Below are 22,588 nucleotides of genomic sequence, written 5' to 3' on the forward strand. Positions count from 1 at the left end.
GCACATATTGCAGCGCGTTCACGAGAGCTCTCCTGACCAACTTCCAGGGCAGCAGCGGTGAAGTTTGGAGAGGAAAATTCAGACTTTGTAAACAGCCGAGAAGCTCACCAAACATAAAACCGACTCAGGCCACAGCCAGGCAGCCACTATGGACGATTTAGGTGAGTTATGAAGTTGTTTTTAAAACGGTCTGTGTTTTCTTACAGCAGTCAGTGAGGAGCCGATAGCAGGGTGGAGGAGTTAACGTTACGACGAGATTTAATGTTAAAAAGACCGTTTCTGGGTCGCCTTATTCTGGAAATGCTAGCTTTTTTCTGCCATAAATGTAAGAGCACTGTGAGGCTGAGTGAATGTTTGGCTCCTTTTGCATTTCACCCGCTTTTATTTATATAAGCATCGTAGTAACTTAGCGGCTGGACATCGTTAGCCTTTACCACCACCTCCTTTTAAACTCTCTGTAGTGACGTTAATGTCTCTGATAATAAAACGCTATCCCGCACATTTAAATAAACCATTTTTTCTCAGTATATGTGCCCGAAGGAGGAGATATTTGGCTGACATTTTGACACCGAGCTTCAACGTTACCTCCTCAACTTTTGCCCTCAGGCTATTCATTCCAGCTTTGAAGTGGTGGAGTCAACAGGCCTCCCCATTTAGACTGCTCGGTGCAGCACAATGTGAGCTCAGCCTGGCTTGGCTGGCTTATAATGTATCTCCAGTCTGATGGAGCAGACTTAACTGCAAGTGATACCTAATTACTGGCCATGCAATCTACTTTGGTGTCCTTTTTTTTCTAAATGGAAAGCCTTGATTCAGGAGACAAAGATGTGATTAGAACAATAGACTGGAAATTGTACTGTGTGTAAAATACTGTAGGTGAATAGACCAGTGAGAGCCATAAGTTCAATTAAACTGAAAAAAAAAACATCTCAAAGAAACATTAAATCTTACTATGTCAAAGGTGCCATTTGCAGTTTCTACATGAGGTGAAGCGTTTGGACCTTATGCTGTTGATTTTATGCTTCAGGGCAGGTTTTATACATAAACAGGTGTAGCTGTGTCAGTATCTGTCCCTGTCTATGCATCATAGACCTTGAGTGGTGGAGCTGCTGGGAACCCACAACCTTCCTACTGCACAGTTGCTTGTTTTATTGATTAATTATTGTACATTAACTAACTTTGTCTACCAGCAAAAAACAAGTACAAAATGCACTGACTGATTTGTTATTGCTATGCGATAGCCAAAAAGAAGACAGCCTCAAATCATGTTTGGTTATTTGCCAAAATTGCTACTTTTCCTAAGAAACGAGCAAGATTTTTGTATTTAGTTTTAATATTTAAGCAGGGTTCTCGCAGATCCTTAAAAAGTCCCACATTTAATCTATTAATCTAAAAATGAGGCCTTAGTTGGTATTAAAACGTCTTGAATAATCTTTCAAATCGGAGGTGGGTTCTTTATGAATCTTTTTTTCTGACCTTACGCAACTGATGTCAGTACATTATCTTTTCTTTAATATTGACTACTGTAAAATTGGTCTTAAATTTACTTACAAGTGGCACTGAAAAGGTATTTAAAAAGTCAAAAATCACACTTGTCATAAGCTGTAGGATCCCTGTTTAGGTGTTAAACTTACATTACTTACTGCTAATGCACAAGATTTCTTTCCTTGATCAAACATTTAGTCTACAAAAAAACCCCAAACAAACAGAAAAGAGTCAAAAATGGCCATCAGAAACTGTGAAACCCTGAAATGATGTCATCTTCAAACTGCTTGTTTTGCATGATTATTGGTTGGATACCCAAAGATGTTTAACTCACAGTGATAGAGTATATTCTGAGAAAGGCAACAAATATTCACTTTTGAGTGACTGCGTTTATGCAAAATAACATGGGTGCAAATGTGCAATGTCTTGTTTCTATATGTTTTTACTTCCTTTTCACAGTCATATTTTATTTGTCTTACTTTGTAATCATGCTCTCTTTTTTTGCCCTTTGCACCAACAAGGATAGCCACCCGATTTTTGTTGTACTTGTGCACTGACAATTAAGGTCTATTTATCTATCTGATGACATTTAATTTGTGGCAGTATTTGTTTTAAACAATCAATTATCAACATTTTTGAAGGCTATTTTTCTGTTCATTGATCAATCAAGTTATCCTGTGCTACTGCCTTTTATCTGCACTGCATCTACACCAGCACCGATGACAATTGGTGACATACTGACTACGTGTAGCTCCATGCAGTCTGTCAGCTCCATCTATTTTTTGTGCCTCACTAACCACTCACCTCTTTAGTTCACTGGCCCTTGACCTTTGACACTAAACCTTTGAACTTCTAATTTTGTTGTTATAGTTTTAACCAGCTGGTCAGTTTGCTATATTTACCCTGCAAACTCAGTATAAACCTGTATCTGAAGGAACTCTCCCATTGTACTGATCTCTGAAGTAGAAAGGCCGTGAAATGGATTTGTGAATTGTTTAAGTGGAGAGACGACGGGCCACATTTTGAGTCTGAGCCGCTGTGAGAATACCTTCAGGGCACATTAGATGCTCTGGCTGCAACGGGCCACTGAAAGGGCTGATTGTTGGTTGAGAGGGAGTCTGCAGCCTCACTGAAGCAGCGTGAACAGCAGGCTGAAGGAGGGGGCGAGGCTGCTGAGGAATGTCGAACATCACTCTGTGTCGGGGTCCAAGGCCAAATACTCTCTGGGTCATGACTCACCTCCTACCACTACTCTCTCGGCCCCGTGCGTGCTGCCACCAGAGGGAGGGCTGTTGGTTTCACTTGGTCTTTAAACATGTCTGGTAATTGCAGACACTAACAGTTTATTAAAAACATCTTAAGCCTTGAGGTTTGGTAGCCTGACGATCACAGAACAGTCAAGTTAAATTGCGAACTGTTGCTTTTTAAACTTTTGTTCACATCATGTGGCAAACCCTTCCCAAATCCTCTATAAATATGCAATAACAAACATGTTTGTAAATATTTTCTGACTGTGGTTTACTGTACTTCCAGTAAACCCCAGCTAACAGGCCCCCCCACAGGCCCTTGTCTTGAGGCTCAGTATTGATTGACAGGTCTACATGGAGCTGTTTGGAAACCTGATCAGGCTTTCCACTCTTTCCGTCTTCGTTCATTCTGTGTATATTGATCCGCTTAACACTCGAGGAAGGGAAATCCCTCAGCAGCATAGTGTGAGCTCTCTTCCAGTCTGCTCGTCTTAGTCAGAGTTTTCCACAGGTTTTCCTGATCCGTCTTTTACAGTCCAGACCAGGTGGCAACCAGGCCTCGCCTCACTGTCCACACTGATGTGGCCAAAGGGGCGAGTCCTCAGCCAGATGTGTCCCTGATGTGACACACTGTCCATTGGCTTGTCCTGCTCCTGTGTCTCATGTTTGAGGGGTACGAAGCCAAGCTTCGCTCTCTGTGAATTCCTCAGTGTTGTGTGAGATTCAGGCAGACTGACCTCACTTCTTCATGCCTGCAGGTTAACAGTGGAGAAACTAGATTAGTACAGACTTGTATTATGCTGGAGGGTCAAGACGGAATTGCTAATAACACTTGAGCTGTTCCTTTTGGTTGTAAATTCTCACTAAATTGGCTGTTTGCGGAGAACCAATAAATCAAAATCAGGTCTGGGGCCCCAAACCCCCAAGTTCCCCGAAACCCCAGGTTCACTCTGTGGCTCTATAGACAGGGCTTAAAGCCTTGTCTTCCAGAGGGGCCCATTGTAAAAATCTAGTTTTTGTACCTTAAGTATCTCAGTTAATGCTATACTTACATTCATACTTCATTTGTGAAGATTACCATGCTGAACAAAACATATAAAAATCATAAACATTTCTTTGCCACAGAGCTGCAGTAATCTAAAATCCATTTGAAAAATCTCATAGGCTTTTTGACGAGGGAACCAGGATGATGCTATCTTCAGAGTCAGCCTACAAAAAAAGTCATCCCTGCAGCACTCTCTAATCCAGCCCACATCAAATCAACACTTTTAAGTGAGAATCAGTGTGTATATATTTATTAGATACACTGAAACAAGAAATAAAAGTCTTTCGATGATATCATGCCATACAACACCAGACACATGTATATGTGTTGTAACTACTTAAAAGAATACTTCGTCACTTTTTTATGTCAACATACAGAAACAGTCATCTGTACTCATTTTAAATACTGAAGACAAACTTGTATACTGAGCAAGTAAAACACTGAAGTGGAAACAGATTGCCTACCAATGTACAAACATGGTTTATTCTTGTAATCATCTGAGTGGAAACAGCAGAGAACAGGTACTATGTATTGCCTAAATGCAGCTCAGCTTTATTTTGCAGACACACTGAGGCCAGTATGCATCTGTGGGAGGTGGTTATGCGGGCTGCAACAGACAGCAGCACCTGATCACTTGGCTTTTGTAACTACACAGCAGGCTTGTCAGATTTACTGTAATAATATCAGTTGATCACTCTGCAGAGGAAAATGTTATTCTCCAGGCAGGAGTAAAAGTTGCCTGTTACAGAAGCTGCGTGGTCTTAAATGTTTACAGCATTTGCACAGCATACCAAAGGATCTTAGAAGGTCTTAAGTGCTTCTGTGTCCTGGTGTGTTGGTAGCACAGAGTTAGTGTTACCAGTCTAGCTTTCATCACCCCATGAGAGCTGTAAGGTTAGTGCATACCGACCCTAACCAGTGGGCTTGCCTGCTCTGCTAGAGGGAAGCTTCTGACTGTAAATCAGTCTTGTTCCCGAGCTCCACACCCATCCTGTTCTGGGTCTAGGGAAGAGAGAGCTGCATGGCTGACCTCATCGCTTAGGCAACAGACCCTGCCCCATATCCTGAGGAAACAGAGGAGAAAAACAATGAGCAGAGTCAGTGCTGGAGGCCAGCAAACACTGGTAGGGTGGGCAGCTGTGGGCCTTCAGTGTGTGATCTGGCTGCCAGAACAGTATTTTCACTAGTAAACGCTGTTGTTTCTTCAATTGCAGAGCCCTTTACTCGTTTCCTCTTTTCCAGCTTTTCCACGCTTTCCCTGTTTGCTGGCCTTGTAACTTGGCTAAGAGAGCAGTGCTGATTATATTCCTGACAGGACTGGATAACGCAGTAGGAATCGAAGTCTGCTGGATTCTTCTGACATTACTCAAGCTGGGGACACCTAAGAGCATGTTTAAAGACAGGGGAGCTTTATGTCCATAAGCAGGGCAGGAAATCTCACTTCTACTTTCTAAATACTAAAATGCTGTCAAACAGTTTTGATATTGTATCTTCAACTTTCACTTTTCTCCTCATGTTTTGTTACTCGCACTGGGTATTGAACCTTAATGTCTATTGATCATTACTGAAATGTGTCCATAAGGCTACAACTAATTATACATTTTCTGTCAACTATTCTCTCGATTAATTGATTGGATGTTTCATTTATGAAATGTAAAAAAAAAAGGATAAAAATGTTTATCATTGTTTCACGAAGTCCAAGATAATCATTTTAATGTCAGTGGACTAAAGAAACCAGAAAATGTCTGCATTCAAGAATATTGACTTTTTTAATTACTCAAATCAATTAGTTGGTCATCAAATTAATCAGTGATTAATTTTAATTGATGACGCCTTATCAATAAAAGGTTTCAGCTCTAGTCTGTAGCCATTAACCAGTGATGGGTAGGAAATAGTTATATGTAAGTAGTTGCTTGTAATTAAATTACAAAATAAATGTCATTGTAACCAGTCACAGTTACTGAAAAATAAAATGGATTAAAAAACAGTTACCAATCAAAATGTTGGTAACTACAAAGGGCTTATATCCTGATATATTTTTTTCTGTAAAAACTTGATTTGTAGAATATAACACTGGCTTTGTGTCTTCTCATTGTGTAGGAATGATGAATTTTAGCTGTATTGCCCAGTTTAAAGCATTTATTTGGAAAAGTTATCAAAATAAATTAAATGTAATAAGTTGCATTAATTTGACACTTAATCAATTGTCAGAGAAATATTATCTGCAACTATTTTTATTACTGATGAATCATTTTAGTCATTTTTTAAGCAAACATGCCTAACATTCTCTTTTGCTTGTTCTCGTAGTCTGATATACTTAATGTCTTTGGATTTGTGTCTCTTAGTTGGACAAACAAGCAATATGACTATGTAAACTTTGGCTTCAGAACATTTTTCAGCTATTTTCTGAGATTTTAAGAAACAGACAGTCAAGAAAATAATCAGCAGATTGGTTGATTGCGAATATAGTCGTAGCCCTATTTGTTACACGCCTGAATGTTGAACTTTATCCACTGACTAAATCCCTCAGGATTTTGCTGATGGCTGTTTAATGTTCTGCTCCTCTTCAGGACGGCTGTAAGTTTGAAGCATGGCTTTATGTTTTTTGTCAGTGTTTCAAAGACAAGCGAGACAAGATGGCCTTTCTTTGAGGGTCTTCCTCATCCTACCCAATTACTCTCTTATGGCACAAAAGCCCACTCACTGACATACGCTCCTCACACATGCACGGCTATGAATGTGTCCTCAGTGACTGGGTGTTACATCAGTCTTTAGACTTTCCCTGTCATCTGATTTACTGGTCTGTGGGGAAGTGCTTTTATTTTGGTCGAGCCTCTCTCCAGGGGCGTGTCATCTTTCGGATATGGGGCTGCTTGGCAAGGTATATTTAGATATGTTTATTTTGAAGTAATCACCCTAAGATGCTTCTGTGTTTCAGATGGTATGCTGTTACACTCATTCATCCTTTGTCTGTCCTGGGTCTGTGTGTACAAACGGGTGGCCATCTGTAAGCTGTGAAACTGATCTGAAAATTCTTTTCTTGGTCCATCATTTAATCTGTTAGTCCATATTTTCTTAATCACCTACATTTTCTGATGATCTGTTCCTAGTTTCTACCCGTCCTCCCCTGCCTGTCACACTGGCATCTCACCCTCCACCCCCGCTCCCTGGCCCCTGTCTGTCTTCTTTGATATAAATATCGTGTCGGGTTGGCCTGATGGGGTCGGGTTTCGGTTTGGGGCTGTGGCCAGTTCTGCTCTTTTGCTCCCCGGCTATAAACAGGTGAGCTGTGGACCCTGGTGGGCCATCACCGTTGGCCACATGTTAATAGAAAAGATTAGACAGCCCTGGTTTCCTCCCCGCTGCCTGCCTGCACTGTACTCTCCGCTCTGTGGGAAATGGGCAGTAAAAACATTGACATCTCCCTTATCCTGGAATTCAAAGCATGCTGTAGTTAGTGGAACGGCTCCTGTAATTGTCAACACATTATTTTCATTTTCTGCACTGACAGATGGTGTTTCGTATTTGAGCACATTCCTCACCGGCTCTTTACCAAAAATCCGGCGGCATTGGAGGAATGTGTGTTCTGCTTGAGTAGATTTTATTACAAAGCATCGTTTTGATTCCAGATAAGACAGGTTGCATGCTAAATGATGTTTCACTGGATTAGAGCGACTGTATGTACCCTTCTCAGAGCCACCTTCCCCACGTCCCCGCCTGATCGCTTTCTTTCTCAGAAACGGACAGAGGAATGTGTGGAATTCCCCATGCACCTTCGCTCCCATCTGATAAACAGTGCGGGCCTGTGGCAGAGCCTCGGGTGGGTGGGGGGGCTGTGCACAGGCAGGACTGTACATGTACCCACTGCCACAAGAATGTGTAGTGTCCACATAACTTGAGAGTTGTTTGTTGAACGTAATGAAGATTAGGTACCACAGTGTGACCACAGACAGTTCCCCTGACAGAGCGAGCCACTGTTATACTGTTTGCTTGAAGTTTGATGAATTCATCTTGTATTATTAGTCCCAGTCATATCCTTTTTGATGACAGCTTTATTCCTCCAGACCTTGCACAATGGACTATTGAGTCTGGATGCTGTTAGAGCAGAATTGGACTTTGTCCATTGTGGCTCCGACCCCCTGTCTGAAATGGAAAAGATTAGCCTGTTACTTGGCTTACAGCGCATGTTTGCATTCTTAATGCTTCTAACTCTTAGTGGACCAAACTTGTCTGAAGGCTTGTTGTCCGTCCTCATGCCAGAACCAATGCTGCCCTCCGCAGGGGAAATGAGGGAAGTAAGACAACCTCAGTCGCTTCTTTATTTTTATCATTTTATGGCCGGCATTAAATTATATTCAATCTATTTTGTAAATTTTAGGCCTTAACAGTAATTGATTAGTCTTAAATTAGAATTTGTGAAGTCTTAATTGCCACTAAAATTTTCTCTAACTTCATTTATCCATCTTCCATTTCTTTTTGTCAAAATGAGTTTATCATTTATCGCATTTCTGATTAAACAAATCTTTAAACCTCTGATGAAGAGCATGTAGCTCGAAATGTCACCTTGGTGGCAATTTAACTGAATATTTATTGGAGTATAGTCTCGTGTGCAGTCTTTTTTGTCTCTTGCACGATCTCTTGTCCAGCATCAGGGTTTATCATCTGCATGCTCTTGTAAACTTTTTCAGAAGTCTTAATTTAAACAGTCCTGACTGTGTTACAGGTTCTCTTAATGCATTATTTTAATATTTCTTTATCTTGATATAGAAAAAGCAGAATCTAGGTGTGTGCATCTGTCTGTCTGGCCATCTGTCCATATAGATTAATGTGCTGGCATTTTCTCTCGTATTTTAATATTTTAAAAAAGGGGTGAAATCATTAAAGACTAATATGAAACCCTGAGATCACTTTTTTGTCCTATCAGCAGTTTAAAGTTTAAATATATTCGGTTTACTGTCACTTATGACAAAGAAAATAGAGTGTTTGGCATTTTTGCTTGAAAAATGACTGATAATTATTTGAGTATTAAAATGATTGCAGATCATTTTTCTGGTCACTGACTTATCCATATACATTGACTCATCGTTACAGCTCTAATCCAAATCTTCTTAAAAGCCCCTTTGTGTAGGACGACTCTTAATCTGCATTCAAGTCAGGGACAGTGCGAATCGAGGGCTGAAAGCAACACACAGACAACACCAATTTTAACTGGGGCGGTCCAGTTTTTTTTTGCAAACAAGAACACACAAAAATGCACCTTGGGGGTTTTAAAACATACTGCAGCTGTTTGTTTTTCACCAAGGAATGAAAGGAGGCATAATGCATTAGCCATTACAGTTTGATTTAAACAATGAATCTAATGCGTCTCTCTGGATTTAGTGGGTCTGTGGCTGAGTCACAGATGTGTAGCATCAGCAGGCATGGGAGAGTATAATGAGTGCAGATGCACTTTTACAGAGCAAGTCTGAAAAACTTGGCTGTGTCTACAAGTGTTTGGAAGGCCTCAGGCTGTCCAGCTTTCTAGGAATACATTACCATAATTAGTCTGTATTGAGGCTTCATCTGACAGCTTTTAAATCGTAAAACTTGGATCATCTACGCAACAGGGAGAAAAAAAAGTAAATCTCAATGCTTCACTGTATTTCATATGACTCACCTTTGTCCCAAAACCAGCAGTGGTATTTTTCTGTGCGGAGGCTTTGTTTTATGAGTGACAAAGTCAACTTCAGTAAGACCTTGTTCAGCATGTCAGCACCAGGTGCAGCTTATTTTGAGCTGGTCGTGATATTTCAGCACATTTGCGCAGACATGGACCACTCACTGAGCTTACCGCTTTAAATAGGCTCGTGCTCCCATGTGGTTTATGTCAAACTACATGTCTAAAACATTTAGCTTCTGGGCAGGACCCCCTTTTGGACTGTCGTCTTGGATGGAGAGTGGTGGCAGAGATGACTAAGAGTCTCTAGTTTATCACACTTTTTTTGGTTAACATATTCCAGCTCATCTTAGCTGAACAGGCAAACTTAAGTCACATGTTGGTTTTCAAATTTAGATGATCTTTACAATAACAGACTTGAGTCTATCAAATGTAAAGTTACAATCCTATTTTGTATATTCATTTGTAAATTCAGATTTTAAGTTGACAGTGCACTGATTGGGTAGATTTTCAGTGTTTGTTATTAAGCTAAAGGCAAAGTGAAAGGACACCATCACTGAGAGGTTACCGTCACCCAATTTTGGCTTTTAAACCACTCCCCCCAGTAGACTGGCAGCATGTTATCACTCCTTGTTGCTCACACTGTCTTTGCCTGTTGTGCTGTCTGCTTCACACATACATAATCCTGCTGGAAGGAATTTCAGATACAGCAGCTGGAAACAGTAATGTGAGTACAAAGTCTTGCTTTGTAACTTTTTTAATGATAATTTTGTTTTATTTGGATTATCCTTTTTTTCCATTGTTATATTGTATTATGAAGGTTGTGTTGTTAAGTCTGTTAATGTTGACAAAGACAAAGGAGAAACCTATCCAGTCTATCCAGTCTTGATTTTCCTGATTTTATGTGTTTTTCGTGGTCACTTGATTGTAGATGGTATGAAGGCAAAGTCTCCCATTTTCAGTGGGCAGTAGAGTCAGCGACATGAGTATTCATTGGTGTGCAGTTGGACTTGATTAAAATCTCTAACTTCTGCTCGGCTTTATCTTTAAATTACATGTAAAATATTGACTTTGCAGGCTTACAGTGGGATTTATTTACCGGTGTGAAAGAATATTGGGGTATTCGGGGAAGTAGGATGATTCAGATTAGGGAGGAATGGCTACAAGTAATCCATCCTCACTTAACTAATGTCCTACTATGATTATTTTTTTTAAAGATTTTTTAAAACATCAAGAATTATATTCATTTTAGTGCCCGGGACTCCTGGTTAGTCGGACCGTTTTTGTCACTGCTTCTCTGGTGTTACGAGATTAAAAGTGAAATGATTCCTTGAAACAGACTGTAATCGTTCCACGCTTCTGTAGTGTAAGAGTATGCAGCCGGTGATTGCGGTCTATTCTGGACAGGCTGAGGATGGATGGATAGTGTGATGTAAGAGTCTATTTTGCTCCTGCGTTCCACCGAACACTCTGCAGGGTAACGCTGTACCCCCTCAACCCTGGCCTAGTTTCAGAAACCCTCTCTGTCTGTCTGCTTCTTTGTTCCTATCAGTCTGCCTTGTTAAGTTCACACTGATTCTCATGAAACACAGACTAAGCAAAGACACACATCACTCACAAATGTTTTAAAATACTGAAAAGACATATTGAGCTCAGACAGGTAGCTCTTATTGTCAGCAGGGTTGTATTTATAGTGTGGACTGATGGGAAGGTATGTTGGGGATTTCAGAGGGGTATTTTATGAAGGTGTAATGGATTAAGGTATGAAGTTGGGCTCAGAGATGTTCTGTGTCATACTGTGATGGAGACAGGGCCTAACTTTTCTGTTGAATGATTCTGCGCTGAGGAAAAAAGGTTTTTTTTGGTGACAGGTTGGAATGAGAGACTGACTCTGACTTGCTGCCATTGTCTTTTTACAGCCTCACACCACAATCAGTAGTCGCCTCAGAGCGCCCGACAACCCCAGTAAAGAATTAACTGGTCTGCAGCCTGGTCTTGTTTTAGCTTCCAATGACTTGCAAAAACAGTTCAGGACTTTGTCTCAAAGGCATCAGTTCCAGTGACACAAGGAATCACTTATTCCCCTTTTTTTATGGATTGTTATTTAAATGAAAGTAAGACATAAACAAATTGCAAATACAAAGATTGAACCTCTGAAATGTCCACCTAATGCATGGTCTTTATAGTTAGCAAGAAAAACCTGTTACACTTTCACTTAAAAATCTTTCAGACGCGTTGCTGGCAGACCTGGAATCTACTACGTCCCACATCTCAAAGCGACCTGTGTTTTTGCCTGAGGAGACCCCCTACTCCATCCCCACCGGAGGACACTCCTACCAGGATGTGTCAGTTCCACCTCCAGTACCTCCTCCACCATCAGCCGAGGCTCTGAACGGGTCACTGATAGATCAGCCGGACTCCTACCACTCCTCTCAGCAGGTAGGTCTCTGCAGTGTGACCATGCATAACACATGAACTCATGTTTTTCCATGAAGCCATTCAGCAAACAAGTATGGACAAGGAACAAGAACAAGAAATGACAGAGCACAAGTCAGATTTGGTAGATGAACAATAAATGTATAAAAAAAGAATTATCATGTATGTCTGTTTGCTTTCGATCATAGTCTCTGATGTCAAACTTACTAAAGAACAAAAGGCACACACAAAAAGCAGCAGCAAAAACATCAGCACATACAGTGCAAGACAAGCTGGGTTCTTCAGAATAAAAGCACCATGGATACCACTTTGTTTTTTTAATTATAACAATACTTCATTTAACTTTACTATAACAGTACTTTATTTAACTATACTTTACTTTATCTTACATCATAACAGTATTTTAAACTTTATTATAACAGTAACTTTATGCAATGGCAGTTTTTTCTTTATTTGTAGCTGTAATTCATTTAATAATTTTGTATTTTACAGTAGTTTAAACGAGATTTCTAAATATCAAGATATATATCGTGTGTCACAATATAGCCTAGAAATATTGTGATATTATTATAAAGCCAAATTGCCTTAGTTTTTACAGTGTGTCCCCCGCTGTTGGCCCTTGTTATTGCTTTTTGGGCTGATTCAGTACGTTGAGTTAGTCCATATGAATGTCACATTGAAAGCAAAGTGAAGTTTTCTGACTGATGCTTCCTCTGTAGTCGTTAGGTTCAGCTCAGAAGAGCTCATGGTCCAGGGATAGCAGCAGCTCTCCGCTGTCTCACATTGAAGAGGACCACGTCTACAGGTATCCTGCCACATGCTTGGTGTATTCTTTGTTGAGTATGTCTTCTGTCATCTTCTTCTACAATTAGTTGCTATTAACAGTTGTCTCTGTCTGTCCCCTCCTCAGTTTTCCAAACAAACAGAAGTCATCAGACTCGTCAACAGCAGCCATGACCTCTGCCATGGGTAGTAACCTCTCGGAGCTCGACAGGCTGCTGCTCGAACTCAACGCAGTGCAACAGAGCTCCCCTTCATTCCCCACCACAGGTACACTCAACGCCTTCAGCTTCATCAGTTCTGTTAACAGTGAGCAGAATTAGTTATACTGTTATGTGTCCACAGAGGAAGCAGCTCCACCCTTACCATCCTGCAGCATCACCCACTACGAGAACGGCAGTGCCCCTGACATCATGGTGAGCCCTCCCCCGCAGGAGAAACCCAAGAGGAACGGAACGAGGCTGGATGAGGCGCGACCTACCGTCGAGAGTCTGCTGGACGAACTGGAGGGCTCAGTGCCTTCACCTAGGTACACACAGTCTTTCTTTTGCAGCTGGTCTATAACTTAGCATGTATTCATGTGAAAGATGTGGCCCTCAGTGACTCTTCATCAAACTGAAAAAGGAAGGGGTGGTCTTGGAAAAAAAAACTCTTCTGCGTGTTGTCTGACCACATCTTTGCCTCCTCTTCTTTTTTATGTTTCTTTTTCCAAGAGGCAAAAGACCAGCGGAAAGCAAAGCTTTACAGCAGCAGCAGCTTTTAACTGCTTGTCAGACATATGCTCAGTCCTGCCCACACAGCATGAGGCAATTTAAACATGTTTACAGTGGCATCAGATGGTAGCTGGTTTGTTTTGTTTGTCTTTCTGATGTATTTGGAATAGGATCACAGACTTCTGACGAAGTACTTCTTTAAAATGTACACGCATGTCAGCAGTCAGCTAGTCTGTTAGCTGTTGTCTGAGCTCAGTGTCCAGTTTCAAATATTTAAAAGTGAATGTGAGGTAATACAGCAACTGATGGAGCCAGTTCTCTGAAGTCTGCTTGGCTAAAGCCTGATTTATGGTTGGGCACTCAACACTTTTCATAAGTGTCACTTAACAGAAATTAGAAGCTAAAAGTTTGAAGTCATCCCCATGGTAACCAGACACCCCCTGCGTTTTTTAGGGTCTGAGACTACATCTGTCATCATAAAAACATCTTGCTCTATATGTGTTTTTAAAAAGATATCTGCATTGATTGATTAGCTCCCAGTCTGTCAGCCAACATGAAGACTATTTTGGTTCAGTAGACATTTGCTGTCAGTCAGCTTGTGAGGGCACTTTGACCGGCCTCTGTCCTCTCAGCTCCGCAGAAGCTGCTGCTGACAGACTCTTGTGGACAGAGACATTGAATGCAGTTTTAAGTCGATAGACAATAGAGACCCTACCAATCACACCAAAAGTTGTGATACGTGTACGCAGGATAACGAAATTGTCAACATGAAAGCAAAGTTTTGAGAGAAACTTTCTTCTGTTGGAAATTCATCATTTATCTCGAGAGACACTCATCAAATGTGTCAAGTGCCTTAGCATTTGTCAGACTGAAGCCTGAGAAATATTTTGGCTTGTCATAGTGAATCTTGTGGGAACTTAGACAATATATAAATAGAGTTCTGCTGTTAATAAGGCTTTGATGTTTTCATGTAATTACAAATCAAGTTATAATTTGTGTTTTCCAGCTCCTCTGCTCGCCACAGTGATTTAGACACATCCTCTCAGCAGCAAGCCAGAATTTCAGCTTCGTGTGCCACAAGAGAGCTCGACGAGCTGATGGCGTCTTTGTCTGACTTCAAGGTACAAAGCAGCATAAGTGAATGCTGGGGTGACTTAATCAACCAAACACAAGCTCCTCCCGTCATGTTCCTGATGATTTCTCTGTCCTCTTCCTTTTATCTTGCTTATGCTTCTCTGTCCTCTAGCCCAGCTCTTTGGGCTCTGTGCTGGACCCAGCAGGAGCGTCTTCCAACTCTCCTCATCCTCCAGTCTCTTCCTCCATCACCCCAGTGGCTTCTCCTTTCCCTAGTCTGTCCCAACCGTCTGCCTGTGCCTCCCCTCTCTTCTCTTTGCCTGCTGGTCTAGAGCTGCACATAGACGAGGACGGAGGAGACGGAAGCATGTCTGTGCCCCATTCGAACCGTCTCTGTCCCCACAGTCCTATATCCTCACTGTCTGCAGCCAGTGACTTAGACCTGGACTCTATCATAGATGTCTCTTCCACCATGCTGTCATCCCAAACCAAGGCTCTGTTAGTCCTCACTCAAGCTGCTTCCTCTAACTCCAACCTTGTGGGAAATAGCCCAAGCCCTTCCAATACCACCACCACCCCCTCACTCACCTCTGTTAACACCGTCCTGGATCACAAGTCCTCCAAGTCCCCCAGTCCATCTGCTGAACAGGTCTCACCCTCAAAGACTGTTGGTAAATTCCCCTGTGCTCCTGAGACTACGAGCAAGGGGTCTGCTTCTTTTCATGACCTCATTATGAATTTCTCCACTCCACCTGCGTCTAAAAACCTCACCCCTCCTGTCTCAGCTCCAAAGACTCCTTCACCCATCCCTGCTGGCGTGTCTATATCTCCACCTTCTGCACATGCTTCCTCAAAAGCATCCTCACCATCTCCTGTCTCTCCATTGATGGTCCCCTCACCCCTGTCCTACACTAGTCCCAGCAGACAGCTGTTAGAGTCAGCACCCGCAGAACAAAGAGCCAGCTCCCTCACTGTACAGCAGCCCCCCGTGGTGGAGCCCTCCCTGGACGAGGCGCTAGACAAGCTGCTAGAAATGAGTTTTGCGCAGAATCACTCAGCAGCAAGTGTGGAGGAGCCCCAGATGAAGATGGGGGCGCCTTGTCTCGGCCGGGAAATGCAGGAGATCCAAGAGGAGCTCATCCTGCCCATGGACAGAAACAGTGTGCAGCCCGACACTTTCACCAGCGCCACCAACACCATCACAGACGAGTCAGTGGACGGAGGCACTGACGGGAATGGAGATCTGGACTGGGCTGACGAGGAGCTGTCCATGTCCTTCCATGACGGGCTGGATGGCACCATGACGCCTTACACCGAGAGGCCGTACACAGATGGCAGCATGACCCCGCTGACAGAGGCCAGCTGGATGGATGAGTCCATGACCCCGTCCTCATGCCCCGGGACCCCTGATGTTGCCCTGGACCTGCCCCTGATGCAGACTCCAAATATAGACCGGGTCTCTGCATCCGGACATGTATGCATTTCCACGTCTGCGTCACACAGCACGGGCTTGTTTTGTTTGCATTTATTTGCTCTTGCTTATGAGACTGATGCGAAGCTTGCTTCTGCTTTTAAGGGATTTTCTCATAATTTCCTTTTGAAAAGCTGAAACATTATCCCAAAAACGTATCTACTAGATTACTCACTAGTGTAATTCAAGCACCTTGTCATTTTATCACAGATAAGACAGGGACTGTTTTGTTCGCACTCAGTATCATCTCTCAAGTCTCGGTTAGCACTGTCAAATAGGGCTGAAACAAACTGCTGACTGACTGAAATGAAACAACAGAATGAAAGGTAATGCATCTGTGTTTCATATTATTTTCAGATGAATTTTTTGGGGTTGTCTACTGTTAGTCACATCAAACAGCAGGCTTTCTTTTTTAGCGCTGGGTATCTGTACTTAGTTACCTTTAAGGTGATGACCAACATAACCCAGGGACAAGTGCGCAGTGGTCTGATCCCTGACTGTCCCAACTTCCTGCCAGATAAGCAAACTTTCTGTTGCTGCCGTCTTCAGAGACGCTCTCCTTGGCAAAAGTCAGTTCAACATCTGCCCAGTTAGCTCAAGCTAACATAGGTATCAGCTGCTAACATCCAAAACAGAGCCGATAATGGTCTCAAAATACCCACACTGACTGCTGTGGTGCGGTGAAGTCAAGCGTGGTGTATTTGACAGATTTTGCAGTTCCACATGCTCAGTTGCCACCAAATGTTTGCTATTCCACCCAGATTATGGGTATTGAATGAAGTACTCTATTGGTATCGGTGTTGCTTTAAGGGTACTGGTATTGGTGCTGGTGTCAGAATTTTTTCAACTTTTTATTGACCACATGGTGAATTAATTAATAAACAAAAAATAATCAGACCATCACGAAACTGTAGCCTTGCTGTTCAGCTTCATAGAGGGAAGCAAGATGCTCTAAATTTACTGCCTGGACCAGGATTAAAGAGAAATTTAAATAGTTAGAAACTAGAAAGGAAAAAAATCTGTATTATGTTCAATGCTTTGCAAAAAATAAATAAGAGAGAAGCTCTTTGTGAAAACACTTTGTCAGACTGAAGCTAGTTGAATAGAAGCCAGCTCAGAAAGGGAGATGCACTTTGTAATTTGGAGTTTTTGCTTTAATAACTACAAATAACTCCCGGATTCACAGCGCCAGTACTCTGCATGGCGAGTGTAAACCACAATGCTTACCTGTTGACTCTAATATGACCTGCATTGTGCGGTTGGTGTGGTGGGTGTGGTTGTTTGAGACACTGGGAAGGCTGGGAGGGAGGTTCATGGGTCAGGCTTTTGAGTTACGAAGGCACCTGACATAAGCATGCAACAAGTGCATGAAGTGTGACCCTGAGCTCGCTGAGCATCCTGGCCCATCAGTGATTTAAAAATCTGGATGTGTGTGACTCACCTGCTGCCCCCGAGCTCTGCTCTAACTGCTTCAGCTGGGTGATGATCGCTGTGGACATGTGATAACCAGCTCACCATTCCCCCATAGATAAAATCAGTGATTAGGCGCACTAAGGAAACTCCCAACGTGCACCCCATGTTCCGAGATGGTCACCTGCGCAGGAAGATGGGACCCATCATTGTAAACAAGAACACTTCTCAGGACCGCCTCATTGAGGAGCTTCAGGGCAAGTTCGGGATTGGCCGCTCAGAGCGGCGCCGTAAACAGTCTGATGACTGGCTGACCGAGGGTGTCATCGTCACGTCCAAACCCCAGCGTTTCCGTGCCGATGGAGTCAGCAGTGAGGTCGACAAGGTTGGCTTCAGTGTGCTCAGCAGTTCTCCCAAATGTTTCCTTTCCCAATTAATTCACTTTTAGTTTTCTCCACACTTTGCTCTCTGTGTTCCCTCCTTTCTCTCTGTTTTTCTCTTCTGCTTTTTAGATCATAATTCCTCCAGAGTCACCTGTCCCTGTGAGGAAGGTGATCCCTCCCCTGTCTCCCCCCACCCCTCGTCGCCCTCCTATTGTAGAAGAACCCAAGCAACTACTTCCAATACAGCAGCCCCCTATCCCCATACCGCCACCTCTCCCTCCACCTCCCTCCCCTCCTCCACAACCTCACCGCCTCCAGGAACCAGTCCCCGCTGTGCCTCGGCAGATTATAAAAGCCTCACCTCCACCAGCCCCAATACAGGAGCCTCCTGCCCCCAAACCAGAACCCCCTCCTCCTGTTCCTAAAGCTCCAACCTGCCCTCCACCAGTGGAGCCAGTGACACCAATTGCACCCAAAGTCCTGGTGTCAGTAGGCTGCCAAACAGAGTATGACCCAATCTTCCCTCCAATGCAGGCATGAACCCTGGTCACTTACCTCTTCCTCTTATTCACACGGTGACATTTTGTAATTTTGGAAAGCTCAAACTTTAATATGGCATACTGAGTTCATTTTTATATGTTTGTGTGTATCAGGCACATTTTCAACAAATAACTTTTTTTCCTGACTTAACCATTTCAGATTATGGCCCAAGGGAAGGGTGGTGTTCCTGGAGGACCTCCGACACAGGTCAACAAGCTGGACAACATGCTCGGTAGCCTGCAGTCTGACCTCAACAAGCTGGGTGTGCAGACGGTAGCTAAAGGAGTTTGCGGTGCCTGCTGTAAGCCAATTGTGGGACAGGTGAGACACTTTTATTTAAGGTAAACTTCTGTATTTTTCAACCTGGACCTCATTTCCCCATTTTTTGTGTCTAATTAATGGAGACAACAATTGTTGAAACTGCAACTGCAGTGGCAAAAGAGGCAGGGTAGTTCTTTCAGGTGACTGTGCACCATCTATGTACTTCTATTAAAAGTGCGGGTTTCTGACACTGACAGGCTCAGGTTGTTATTAAAAGTGTCTGACAACATTATGGAAAGGACCCTACAGAGAAATGAAATGCTTCTCTTTACCTTTTGCTGATCCCTTCTTCTAAGTTCAGTACTTAGAAAACTGCTAAAATCTCACCGTCTGCATGAGGCTTCAGTCACAATAACAAACAGACCAGTTCAAGGCACAAAACAGCATTTCATTTATCTCTTAATTTAATCTGTAATTTTGACAACACTTCTAATAATCTGAGTCTGTCAGTGGAAAAAACAGGCTTTTAAACAGATGCAAATTAATGGTGCACAATTGCCTGAAAGGATTACATAACACACATACAAAAATGTTTGCCCTCATTGGTCACTTGGGCACAAAAACATAAAAATAGGGTCCAGGTTGTAAAAGAAAGACGCTTTCCTTAAGCTAATACATCTGTAATCTAAATTTATTATAATTCTAATCATTTTTAGGGTTTAATGCAAAATCAATTTTTCTATATGTCTAGGTGGTGACTGCCATGGGTCGCACATGGCACCCCGAGCACTTTGTGTGCACACACTGTCAAGAGGAGATTGGCTCCAGGAACTTCTTTGAGCGCGAGGGACAGCCGTACTGTGAGACAGATTACCATAACTTGTTCTCCCCACGGTGCTACTACTGCAACGGGCCCATACTGGATGTGAGTCACTGCTGTTTACGTACTGTGTGAGGTCATGTGTCTGTTGTCGATTACAGTCAGACAACAGTGTTCTGTCATTGTGTGTTCAGAAAGTTGTGACAGCTCTGGATAGGACATGGCATCCCGAACACTTCTTCTGCGCTCAGTGTGGATCCTTCTTTGGCCCTGAGGGTATGTTCATTTCTTGTATTGAATTATGACTATTTTATATGTACAGTATATTCATATTATTACAAATAATAGTTGCATTTTGATGAAAATCTTTCTGTTTCTGTATTTCTCTGAAGGCTTTCATGAAAAGGATGGAAAAGCCTTTTGCAGGAAGGATTACTTTGACATGTTTGCACCAAAGTGTGGCGGCTGCGGCCGAGCCATTTTGGAGAACTACATCTCAGCGCTGAACAGCCTTTGGCATCCTGAGTGTTTTGTTTGCAGGGTCTGTATTTTTATTCTGTTTTTTTGTTTTGTTTTTTTTTAAATGTAGCTGAGTTTAGTGATTTATCTTATTTCTGAGGGTCTCATGTACCCCACACGAATCTCTGTTTCACAGAGCAAGTGCCCCCGCCAGTCAATTATTATGCAGATTTTAAGCTAGAAATCTGTGAGTTTACTTCATAGTTAAACAGCAGTTAAGATGATGACGGGTGGTTGGTTGTTGCCTTGTAACAGTTGTTAAAAAAAGATGCAAAAATGGCTTGGTCTGTCAAGGCTCAACAGCATCTTCCTCTGCTATCTCTCTGTCTACAGGAGTGCTTCACCCCATTTGTGAATGGAAGCTTCTTTGAACACGACGGCCAGCCCTACTGTGAAGTGCACTACCACGAGCGCCGGGGCTCCCTCTGCTCCGGCTGTCAGAAGCCCATCACGGGACGCTGTATCACAGCCATGTCCAAGAAGTTCCACCCGGAGCACTTTGTCTGCGCCTTCTGCCTGAAACAACTCAACAAAGGCACCTTTAAAGAACAGAACGACAAACCCTACTGCCACGGCTGCTTCGTCAAGCTGTTCAGTTAGAGAGCCAGGGAGAGCGTTTCTCAGTTCTGGGTCATAAGTGTCAAAAGCATCTTTAGCACAGGTCAGGTGGGGATAAGGGGTTAATTGTGTTTGTATCAGAGAAGGTTGTCTGTATTCTGATGATGACATTGGAAGTGTGTATGGATTAGGTATGTGCATGTGGTTGAAGCAGCGTTCTGTCTCTGCCAAACTAAAAATACTTTTAACTTGTCCTTCAGAAATTTGGAAAAAACTACTATCTGACAGCGAAGCCTCTTTGTGATGCAGATTTACTTAAAAGGTGGCATTACAGGGATTTTCAAATCAACACTGACATGCTCAAGACAAAGGTTTTTTTTCTTAATTTCCATAAAGTGTGTTGGATATTTCCAACAGGCTAAGAGCTTTCCTTCTCTGTAATTCTTGCAATACTGTGTCTCCAAAACCTTTTAGTTTTTATCGTGATAGATTGTGGTGAAATCTCGCTGAACACTGTAGAAATCCATGAAATACTCTGCATGTTTGACATTGTTGCTCACTGGTTGAGCGTGTCATTTTAGAAAACATAAAAAATGAAATGTAAAAATCAGAAATCTGTAGCAGGGAGAGGGTGTCCTGTTGTTTTTTAACACTACAATATAATTATTATTATTTTTTTTTTAATACAACAGAGGACGGTGGAAGGCTATTTTCCCACCATGGTATAAAGTTGGATAGAGCAGATAGAAGAATCCAAAATTTACTGGAAATGGGCTGTGTCAGCATTCTCAATTATTTTGTATTTGTGAAATGGATTGTTGTGTCTTTACACAAGAAACAACTGTATTTTAAGGTTTTAATTGTGCATAACAGAATGTTACAAAGCTTAGTTTCTTCTGTAAGTTAATCAAGAACTGAAAGAACTGAATGAGTCAGTTTTTACAAAGTTTCCAAAATCAGAGTGTCAAGCACACCTATTTTATCAGCCAAAGGCAAACAATGCATGGATGATTTTTTTTTTTACAGTGATTGTCTATGAAGAAAACCAGTATGTAGTCATCCTCAAGTAGTGGCAATAGTTACATATGTTTAGACAAACCTCACATTTTTGTGCTGCCAAATCATTCCTTGTGTTTTCACCGAAGAAAAGAGAAAATCTGAAAACTGATTCTTGCAGTTGTCTCTTACAGTGAAATGGAATCACACAAAGATATTGGGAGTATATTGTGCATCTCTTACTATAGCTACCGTTTTTAGGTACATCCTGAGAAGTTTTTTTGTAAATATCCAATGCAGCTACGTTGTGAGCAAAGCGCTGGCATGCCTAGCATGGACACGTGTTTAATAACCACTGATCAAAGAGGGGGAGGGCCGGTGGGAAGGCAGAGCAAAGATACTTTGATATTTTTGGTGTCATTACTGTATTGAGAAGCTGATGAATGTTCACTATTTTGAAAGAAGAAGTACATAATACAAGAAAATGTGCCTGTGATGTTCCAATCACTCTATGCAACTGTGGATTAACAACTTCGTATTTCACCATCAGCGTGTATTCTGTGCCATTGTATCAGTACCATGTCTAATAACACTGGCAAATCCAGCAAATTACTGATAACTGGTCAATTGTCCACAGTTATGATTTCATGTTATTAGTCTGTGAGTTCACTGAAAAAATGCAGGCTGTAAAAAAGAGAGCCTGGTGGTCTGTCGATGACTCATATCCCTCAGCATCTGAGTAGCATCTACTGTATGACCACCAGGCGGGTCTGTGTGTGTAATCATGACATGCAGCAGATATGTATCGGGCCTTTTGTCTTGTTCAGGGAATTCTAGAGCCTTAAATCATTTCTCACTCTATTTAAGATATCATGTAACAGTTGTCTTTTCAAATCAGTTTAGTAGAGTGTTATTTAACCAAAGCCATACCTTCTTTGAACTGTTTTTATGTCTGTTCATTTTTTTTTTCTCTTTTCACTCTGAATGTCAGTAGTTATGAATAGTGAGATTGCTCACCTCTAGTCTGATTACACAAATAAATTCTGTTTTGGTATTAAACTTTTATACAAGGGCTTCATTTGTGATGTGCTTTCACTCTGTGCTTCAGTTTTACAGTCAAGCTCAAAAGAAGACTCACATTACCAACTGTACAATAACTCCTCTGTCCGCTTTCCTCTTAAAAATTAAAGAAGA

At 42.1% G+C, this 22,588-nt stretch overlaps 1 protein-coding gene across 3 annotated transcripts; it reads left to right on the forward strand.

Annotated features, from left to right (window-relative positions):
• The first annotated feature begins 1 nt into the window (after position 1).
• pxnb (paxillin b) lies at positions 2 to 22,466 on the forward strand. 3 transcript variants are annotated; one of them, XM_042487989.2, is made up of 14 exons: positions 2 to 161; positions 11,664 to 11,872; positions 12,589 to 12,674; positions 12,780 to 12,919; positions 12,995 to 13,178; positions 14,369 to 14,483; positions 14,609 to 15,910; positions 17,436 to 17,702; positions 17,830 to 18,234; positions 18,400 to 18,561; positions 19,253 to 19,426; positions 19,516 to 19,597; positions 19,714 to 19,862; positions 20,174 to 22,466. In XM_042487989.2, the coding sequence occupies exons 1-14, from the start codon at positions 149 to 151 to the stop codon at positions 20,438 to 20,440; spliced, it is 3,555 nt and encodes a 1,184-aa protein (XP_042343923.2). In that variant the 5' UTR covers positions 2 to 148; the 3' UTR covers positions 20,441 to 22,466. The 3 variants fall into 3 exon arrangements, with proteins under 3 accessions (XP_042343923.2, XP_087933219.1, XP_087933220.1); XM_088077093.1 differs by lacking the exon at positions 17,830 to 18,234; XM_088077094.1 differs by lacking the exons at positions 14,609 to 15,910; positions 17,436 to 17,702; positions 17,830 to 18,234.
• Positions 22,467 to 22,588: the final 122 nt, after the last annotated feature.

This window comes from Plectropomus leopardus, chromosome 4 (assembly GCF_026936395.1).
Source record: "Plectropomus leopardus strain MGB_pleo_1.0 chromosome 4, ASM2693639v1, whole genome shotgun sequence".
NCBI lineage: Eukaryota > Metazoa > Chordata > Actinopteri > Perciformes > Serranidae > Plectropomus > Plectropomus leopardus.

Excerpts from the sequence above, each read along its gene's own strand:
- pxnb (XM_042487989.2), top strand. Across the intron at positions 12,675-12,779 it reads GAAGAGGACCACGTCTACAG|TTTTCCAAACAAACAGAAGT; the intron begins GTATCCTGCCAC and ends TCCCCTCCTCAG. Across the intron at positions 14,484-14,608 it reads CGTCTTTGTCTGACTTCAAG|CCCAGCTCTTTGGGCTCTGT; the intron begins GTACAAAGCAGC and ends TCTGTCCTCTAG.